Source organism: Crocodylus porosus, unplaced genomic scaffold (genome assembly GCF_001723895.1).
Source record: "Crocodylus porosus isolate Cpor-Errol unplaced genomic scaffold, CroPor_comp1, whole genome shotgun sequence".
Taxonomy (NCBI): Eukaryota; Metazoa; Chordata; order Crocodylia; family Crocodylidae; genus Crocodylus; species Crocodylus porosus.
Genome location: NW_017728931.1, coordinates 62680858 through 62690263, shown reverse-complemented (window position 1 = coordinate 62690263; position 9406 = coordinate 62680858). Strand labels below are relative to the sequence as shown.

General features: G+C 47.7%; 1 protein-coding gene across 2 annotated transcripts in view; it reads left to right on the top strand.

The window, feature by feature from the left end:
- Nucleotides 1-1713: 1713 nt before the first annotated feature.
- The window catches only part of CRADD (CASP2 and RIPK1 domain containing adaptor with death domain), a 107842-nt gene continuing 100149 nt past the window's right edge, over nt 1714-9406 (top strand). The window contains exons 1-3 of one of the 2 annotated variants that reach the window (XM_019545239.1): nt 1714-1793; nt 4402-4700; nt 6473-6517. In XM_019545239.1, coding sequence (XP_019400784.1) covers nt 4403-4700; nt 6473-6517 — 343 coding nt within the window. In that variant the 5' untranslated portion in view covers nt 1714-1793; nt 4402. The remainder of the gene's footprint in view (nt 1794-4401; nt 4701-6472; nt 6518-9406) is intronic. The other variant, XM_019545238.1, reaches the window with a different exon arrangement.

Genomic DNA, 9406 nt, shown 5'->3' with positions numbered 1-9406 from the left:
TGAGCAGTGCCTGCCCAACTCCTTCTCTCACCACGGGCCCCCACCACACCTCGTCCCTCCCCCCACATCAGACTTACCAGCGTAATGCTGGTCTCCAAGCTGCCCAGCTACATATCAGAATCGGATTGGCATCAGCCAATATAGCTCCTTAAAAGTCAGCCATTGGTACCGATCCAAAAAAAATCTATCGGTGCACCCCTACCAAAGATCCTTTTTGGCACCCCTCACCCCCAAGCCACAGTCCCCTCCCCCTCCCCTGGCCATGCTGGTACACCTCACTCCTGATCCACAGCCCACTGCCCCACCCCAACCCTGCTGGAGGGGGCCCCTGGCTGCCCGCATCCTGCTTGGGCTGGAGCGTGAGCAGTGAGTATGGGCCCCTGTGTGTATGGACACTGGCCCCGTGCCTCCCACCCAGACATGAGTTCCTCACTGCAAAGAACTGCCCCCACCTCCTTTCCCTGCTGTAGGGCCAGGGGCCTTCTCTTGGATGATCCCCCTGTTCTGCTGTAGCCCCACATCCAGCCACTGTCCCCAGCACCCACCCACACACCCACACCTGCCTCACCACTCCGGACAGTCCCCTGGACTTCCATCGCCCACTCCCCATACACTTGCCTGCATCCAGCAGCTCGGACTGCTCCTACAATGAGGCCTTGCTGCGTCCAGCCTGCACAGATGCATGCGCTCCCACTGCCTCCACTCGTCCCAAGCAGCGCTTGCAGGCTGGAACGCTGCCAGCCTGCGAGAGGAAACCCGCAGTTTCACAGGGTTTTTCTGGGACTTCCTCATGACCCTTTCAAATATTCTTGCTACCCACTTTTGGGTTGCAACCCACTCGTTGAGAAATGCTGCTTTAAGCCATTTAGAGATGTTAATGCGCAGACAACTAGGGTTAAGAGCCCCAAGGAGCTGCCCAAAACTAAGGTGGAACAAGGCCCTGAGTTCTGCCTGTCAGCCTGGAAACTACCTGCAAGGGCAGGATGGACAGTCCTCTCCAGAGATTTTCATGTGTGCATTGCACTGTAAGCACCACATAGTCCCACCACCATCCTTTGTGGGGCTACTCGCTGCCACTGAAATGAAGTATGTACAGCTCCATGTCCTCTGCTACCAGTAATGATGCCTTAAGCCCAGTGCCACCTTGCCAACCTCTTTGGCGAGCCTGCCACAAGCCAGCCTCCCCGAGTGCCTTCCCCACCCCTTCCTCTGCCCTCTGCCACCCAGCTGCCTGTGCCCCCCGGACGTGCCCCCCGCCACACGCACACGGGCTGCCCAGGCCACTGGTGGCCCCATCCCACAAGGGTAAGGCTGCTACATACTTATGTCTGTTTACTAACTAAGACGTTTAATTAAATTTATTTTAATATAAATATTTAATGTAATTGCTTTATATTCAGCGCGGTGGTATGTGAGCCGCAGCCAGGGTAGGCAAAGCGCGACTACCGCTTCCCCTCCGCCAGGCCGGGCAGCCAGCCCTGTACCCCTACGCCAATGACGTACCGCAACGCCACACCCCTGCGCAAGCAGCATTCAAACCCCTTCCAACGCACCTGCTCCGCCGGCGGGGTTTAAGGCACTCAAGTTCTGCCCGCGACCAAGAGGGCCGCTGCCCGCTACTAAGATGGCTACCACCGCTTCTATTTGGAGGCCGGTGCCCTCAGCAAACATGGCCGCCGTGCTTGCCCTCCCACCCCTGGCAGGGCCGGGGTGTTTCCCGGCTGCCTTCAACAAAGATGGCGGTTTCGGTGCGGGCCGGTGCTGGGGTCGTGCGCAGTGTGTAGCGCCCAAGCGTAAGTACATGGCAGCGCGGCTAGGGGCTGCGGGTTCCGCTCCTTGCCAGGGGCCTTCACCCTGGGCGAGGAAGGAGGCGGGCGGCTGCTTGCCTCTCCCTCTCGGTGTATGTGGTCGGGGTCAGTGACACCTGCCAGCGGCTAACCCCCGTCTTCTGGGCGAGGGGGCTTGGCAGTGCCCAACTGCCCCTGCCCCTCGGGGCTCTCAGGCCGCTGCTCTGTGGCTGAGGGGTTCACTCTCCTCAAGAAGCTGGGGGTAGACCAGCCCCTACCCTCCCCCAGGACAGGGCACCGCTCCCTGGTGCTGCTGCCTGTCTATCGTGTTTGCCCGGCCTCGCCCTGGCACCTTTCAGGGGAAGGATTTCCAGGAGGCTCCCTGCCAGTTTGCCCACAGAACTGCAACACCACTGAGCCCTGGGAGGTGCCGGCGTGTTTGTGCCCACATGGGTGTTTGTGCCGAGAGCCAGGTTTTACTGAAGCACTGGGGCATGTTTTGGTGGAGGCACGCAGCCCTGGGCTCGTGCAGCTGGATGTATATGAAGGTCATGAGCATGTGCAGCCATGCTTGGGAAGATGAGTATTCGATTCTGTCCCTGAAACTGAAAAAAATAACATATTTCAGAGAACTTGGAGGAACTTTTATTTTGGGCTTACTTGAGGGGAGAGCTGTTTTCCAGGATGGGGGTAAGCTGAGGTTTTATCAATAGACTGAAAAAAAGAGGGTGAATTCTCATGGTAGTAGCTGGTGTAGTGAGGGAGTGCTCTTCATGCCAGCAAAGGAGTGATAAGAGGGGTGAAGGGGGAAGCAGCTTCCTTGCTTTTAGCTGTGGCCCTGTAAACCCTGCTTCCAGGTTGAGTTTGCATCAGAGCCTTATCAGGATCCCAGGTCTGCAGTTTAGCTCCATGTCTCCAAACCAGAATGTAGTTCCTGAGAGCTCTTCCTAGCCTGAAAACTTTTAGAGAAACTCTAATATCTCAAGTGATGCTTAGAAACCATAGAAGCCCCAGGCCTGTGAGTCACTTCAAGGAATACGTCTGTGCTGAGAAACTTCCCGGAGTGCAGCTTTAGCACCTAAGATTTAACTCCATCCAATTCTCTGGGTCAAACATGTATGTAATTAAAGAGGAGAAATGTCAGGTTCCAAATCTGTGGCTTTATAATTAGAATTAAGGAGGCTGATAGTTTAGGGGGTCCAACTTGTGATGCCTTAGAGAGGGACCTGATTTTAAAGTTTCTGCCAGCTAAAAGTCAGGCTCCTTAGGGGTGTCTTTTGTGGTTTTCTGGAACTGTCATTGGTCACTTTTGAGAGGCTTGGTCTAAATTCACATTAAAAGGTCCCCTATAAGCGACTGGAAAAATCTGATTTCCCTTTATCTTAGTGCTAAAGTAGAGCCCCTGCAGTCAATATGCTGCATCATCAAACTATCAGGCCCCTTTTCTGGTTATCAGTAATTAACTATTTAATCATGCTTGCCACACACTCATACTTGGCCTGTGATGCGACTCTTCCAGTTCGAGCTTGAGAGAGCATTTAAATGTGAGACCAGAATTTTCCTTTGCAAATGCCACTAACATGTCTGGGGAAGGACTTGCTAGTGCACTAGATTGGAGACTTGGGTTCATTTCCCAGCTCCTTCAGTAACTTATGCAGAGGTGCTGGTGTAGGGGTTTGCTGTTCAGCGTCTTTATCAGGAAGGAATACACCCTTGATGTGACTTGCAGTGAGTTGCCTTTTTTTTCTGGGCCTTGGTTTCTGTTCTGTAGAGCAGAGATAATACTCCTTCCTTTTTCTCCTTGATCGTTAGACTCTGGAATGAAGGTAAGGTAGGTTCAGATTACTTGGGATAAACAGATTCAATGAGTAAACACCAACATGGGAAAAGAATTACTTACATTAAAAGACAATACTAGGACAAGAACAAGTGGGTATAATCTAGCCTTAATACATTTAGGTTTGAATTTAGAAAAAAGTTTCTAAGTATGAGGGCAGTGATGTTCTGGAACAGCCTTCCAGTCATAGGCGGCAGAAGGCCGGGGCTAACGGGGCTTAGCCCTCCTCCCCCCGCAACTAATTTTGTGGCAGTCAGCAACAGCAGCAGCACCACGCCCTGCTGGCACAGTGCCATGTCCAGCACCCCCACTGTGCACTCTTCTGCCACCATGTACAGTACCAGAGTGCACCGGCCCCCCAGTGGTCCTGTGGGAGGGAGAGGGAGAAGCAGGGGTCAGGTGGGCAGGCCACTCAGCCTCCCCAAATAATATTTTCTTCTGCCACCTATGCTTCTTGTGGGAGTAGCATGGGCAAAAACACTAACTCTAAGATGAAACTTGGTACATTTGTAAGTTGTGCTTGTCTGTGATTGTAGACGCTGACTCAGAAGGGCTCTTCCAGTCATATCTGCTGATGAAAACACCTATTATCTTAGTTTATGATGCCCATGAAATGTAGGTAGAAAGAACACGGCTGAATGGTGATGTGTATCCCACCATGATCACTCTTATTATAGTTTGGTTTGCTTCCAAACATAATGTACAATTTCCTGATGTTAAAGTCTGAAACACTTCAATCTCACATCTCCTGTTTCTTTTCTCACAACCTTGTGACAGGATGGATGCCAGAGACAAGCAGCTTCTGCGCTCCCTGCGGCTGGAGCTCTCCACAGAGGTGCTGATGGAAGGACTTGTCATTCAGTACCTTTATCAGGAAGGGATTCTAACAGAAAACCATGTTCAGGAAATAAGGTCCCAGACCACCAGTCAGAGACAAACAATGATGTTTCTTGATATCCTTCCTACCAGAGGACCCAAGGCTTTTGATGTATTTCTGGATTCATTACAGGAATTTCCTTGGGTTAGAGACAAATTAAAGACAAAGCGCAAAGAAATTATGCCTGAGGAGCCTGCAGGTAAGACCAGAGTTTATTGCTGGAATTTTGAAGATTTTCTCCCTGCTATGTTGGTTATCAAGTAGCAGCACTTTGGAATGTACTGTTACTGCAAATAATTCACAGCTTAGGTGACAGTGAGGATATGCCATGTAGAAAAGTGGTTTATGTTGTCCAGAGCAGACCAGAAGCTGCAGTTCTTGAGAGGTAGTAGTCAGTACTTTGTGTACTGTCTAGAAGGAACAGAGGTAGGGTGATCATCTTTCCCGTTTTTCCTGGGACCATCCTGGATTTTGGAGTATAATCCTGGGCCTATTACACCCTGCTTAAGTCCTGAAAATCATTAATGCATCTACTTTGAAATCAAGCCCTCTATCTTATATTGTTATTTGATAAGCAAGGATCCTGCTTTTTTCTGTTAAAAATCCAAAATTTTCTGTGGCAAACAGAAAACCCAGATCACTGCTGATAAGGAAATACATGGACTGTAGGTATCTGTGGTCATGCCATCCAAATTATGGACTACTGCGTAATTACATTGGGAGTGGAAGCTAACAGGTATAGTTGCCTAAACTTTTTTATTCTAATAGCTTGTTTTCTGGTACATCTGGGTCTCCAAAATAGGTTACTTTCCATGCTCAAATTGTTCAGGCATGGTCTTTGCTTGAAAGAGAGTCTTTGTATTTGGATAAAATATTTCAACTAGGTTTAAGAAGAAAGAAATTTGTAATAATAATAATGCACCTGTAATCCTGAACTAGGGTGATGCAGTATCTTTTTTTAGTACAATATTAGCATTGAGTATGGCCCTATATGTGATTCACCAGATACACCCAGGAATTTCAAGTAGGAACTCGCAGTGTCAAAAACACGTTTGCAAGAGAAGACTTGTTCTATTTTTCCATAATCAAAAACAGAGTGAAAGTTTTCTGAGGGGTGCCTTGAGTTTAAAAAGATTGAGAAGCACTGCAATAACACTTTTGCCATCATATAAATGTTCTTGCAATACATTTAGAATAGTTGCAATGGCAAAATGGCTGCTGGAGGCAGAATGGGGAGGGAAGCATCTGAAGTCCTCACTAGAAAACACTGCCTTTGAGTCTTCCCATAAAGCTGGCCTGTAGTTGATCATAGTATTGTGACTGATTGAAAAATTGCCCTTTGCAGATGTGGTCTTATGTGAGGTGAGTTTCTCTAAACTTGCAAAGGCACATGGCTGTGGAAGATTGGGTCAGGTGTGTGAATATATATGCATGATCTGGTTTCACTGTGAGTAATATTTAGTGTGTGGTGGCACAGTAGGGGATGGTGTTATGCAGAGCCACCCACCTCACTGTGCCAGGCCTAAAACCACGCCTCAGGAGTCTCCCCCAGGGAGCCTACAGCCAGCCGTCCCCTTTCCTAGAGAACACCTGCCTCTCTGAGGTAATGCTGCCACCACCCGGGCACTGATCTCTGGTACAGCTTTGTGCAGCCTGGGGACACAGAGCCTGCAAGCCTTGGGGGTCCTTTGCCCACAGTAATATTTTGAGGTGCTTCTTTTAGCCCAAAGCATCCAAAGGTAGCATCAGATACTGGAAGAAAATAAAAAGCCAAGCCCAATTTCACTAGCCAAGCAAAGGCCTGCCTTTGCCATCTCTCCAGGAATTCAGCCAGGCACTCTGTAACCTGATACCTTTATTGAAAGTGGGGGTGTAGAACAAGGAGGCCAGAATACCCACTGAGCAAACATACTCAAACAGTCTTGGACATAATAATCCTTTTACAATGCATCTGCCTATATTTATTCCTAGACTTCTGGCTAGTTTCCAGGGCATCATCCAAGCTGGAGCCTGGAGGTATGTTCTTGTTGATTTCAAAATGCCTTTTGGAGGAAGAGAGCATTCCCAATGCTGAGTCAGGGAGGGATGCCCCTGGAATGGCCTAATTGAGAGGCAGAGAGAGGGGATTTTTTCACACAGTGAAGGTACATGGATTAGTGGTTCTCGTTCAATGCACATCTTACATGGGGTAGTCAAAGAGGCACAGCAGATATTGTGTACAACCATTTCTTCATTTGCGGTGCATCTTTGGTACAGGCCTGATTTAAGGGTAACCAAGGTACTTTGGGGTCTTTCAATTAAATGCAGTCATCCCTAGCTTTCTTTTATTATTGTTATATTGTCACATGTACTTTGTATAAAATCATGGCACTCGTACCCCTGCAGAAAGAAAGGGCTAGCTGGGAGGGTTTGGAAAACTTGCACTGCTAGTTTTCCTCTATGGTTATGGTCAGGTTAAATAGGAGTGTGATTGGTTTCATACTCTTGAAACTTGGGAAAATTTTGGGAAAAGGTGTACAGTCAGAACAACACTGTTACTAATAAATTTTTTTAAAAAATCAAAGTTCTACGAATGTGTACCTAGGTTTTTAACGGGGAAGGAAAAGGAGTGATAGTATATGGCATTGTTTGAGAAATGGTATGTGATAAGATTTGGAATGATTCACTGCTCATTGATATTGGTATTAGTCTTTTTTGGTTTGGTGACCTGACGTATGATTTACATCTCTGTGGATGAAGTCAGATTTTCTTCTCTTCTCTGAGGTCAGGCTCTTTTATTATACACGCAAAGTGGTAGAATCAAGATTGGGCATAGGATGCAAACTTAAATTTGCTGTGTTCTGATTTTATGTCCTTTTTTTCCCTAGAATAATATGAAAGCCACTCTTTTGTTTGACCTGTGTAAATAATGTTTTATGCTTCGTCTCTAGCTACAGCAATGGGAAAATAGCTTTCATTATTTTTTTACTCCAAAAATCATATATTGTAGGTAGCTTATATAAGAACAGCGAACAAGTCTACTATTAAAAAGTGTTGAGAAACACCTTGTCACCCTGGTGACAACATTCTGATCTTTTTTTTATTTGCCTTAGGTTGGCATGTGTACATTCATTATTTATCAGTTTGTCAGATGAATAATCCTGCCAGTTATACTTACAGAACCATTATACGTGGTCAGCATTGTACAGCTTGGTGCTAGAAGGAGAGTTTCAAAATTTATTATTATTTTTATTCTATAGTGAACTGTTTCTTATTACAGGCAATAATTTGTGAATAATGTGCTGTATGTTCCCAGCAGGTTCTTTTGGTTTTGAGAAGGTTGCCTACACTTAATCCTCCTATTTCCAAACTTGCATGCAATTTAGAAAAGAGCTCTAGATTAGGTTAAAGATTACGATTATTTTTGTTGTGGCAACCCAAAGGCAAAAAACAAGATAACAAGCAATTAGTCGTGCCCTATTTCAGTATTTGGACTTGTAGTGCAGGAACTAGAAAGAGAACATGCTCAATACCTTAAAAAGCAACGAATTACTCTAAAAAATATGTATCTGTATCTAGCAGTATCATCAGGGCTGCTTGCTCATAAACACACATGGCCACATGCTTTGTTTTAAACAACAAATGTTAAATTCTTGTTCATTTAAAAGTATAGAAGGGAAGAAAGAAACTAAACTGGCCAGCTGCACAAGATAGAATAGTTAAGAAGGAAAGTATTTTCCGAGTTCATAGGAGAGAATTACAGACAGTGGAACTCCATAAACGGACTTTACTATGTGACTTTGCATTCCTTTCCATCAAAGCATATGAGAATATGCACGAGTTAAAGTTTGTGAGGAGTCCCACAGAAGAGAGTGAGACTATTTACTTAGCACATAAGCACATGGAAAAGTGCTCTTTGTCGTATTGTTCTAGTGATGTTGTAGCCGTGTTGGTCCATGGACCAACTGTGTAGATGGAAAAGAATTAGACAAGCTTTCAAATGCAAAAGGGACCTGAAAAGGATGTTACCTAAAGAAATCCTTTCCCATTATGTGACTAAAGGGGGAGCAGTAATATTGTATACTGATGCAAAGTGTACTTTTGTTAGTACTTACTGTTGACTATAGCAGGATTGGGCTCCGGGAGCAGCTGTGGCAAGTGACCCTCTGGTGCCAAATGACTACTGCTTTACTTGGGTTCTAGCTACCCTTCCTTCCATTCTTGCCTACCACACCTTGGTGTAACTGTTAGAGCTAGGGGTGCACCAATAAAAAATTTTTTGGCTGACACCAATGGTAGATTGTTAGCCAGCCATATCGGCTGATACCAATCCAATAGCTGATATGAAGACTGGCAGCTTGGAGACCAGCATCTGGCCAGTAAGTCTGGGGGGGAAGAGGCGTGGGGGTGCCAGATTAAGGCCCCCATGGTGAGGGAGGGAATGGGGCTGGGGCAGGATATGGGATGGACCCATGGGTACCTTGTCTGGGGGGCACAGAGAGGTGGGGATGGGTCCGCCTGCTGCACGCAGCCTCGGGAGAGGCATGCGCCCCCCACATTTGTGCACAGGGCAAGGTTGGTTTGCCGGCTCAGGTCCAGGGGCAGTGCCAGTGTCTTCCAGGCTGGAGGGGAGGGGGCTGGGCCAGGGCTGTGCTTGAGGCAGGAAGCAACAGCACTGGGTGGGGGAGCTCCAGGGTGGGGGTTACGTTTTGGGGTCGCTGTAGCCCACCATGTAGCCCCCCCCTCCCAGCGCTGCCCCCACTGGCCCTGAGCGCAGCCCTGGCCTAGCTCCCCACTGGGAAGAGGCCAGCACAGCCCCTGGCCCTGGCCCTGAGCCCGCAGCAGGCAGTCCACCCTTCCCCTGTGGACAGATCCAGGGGGCACGTGCCCCCCATGCTTCCCCCCAGGGGTACATGCAGCAGTGGG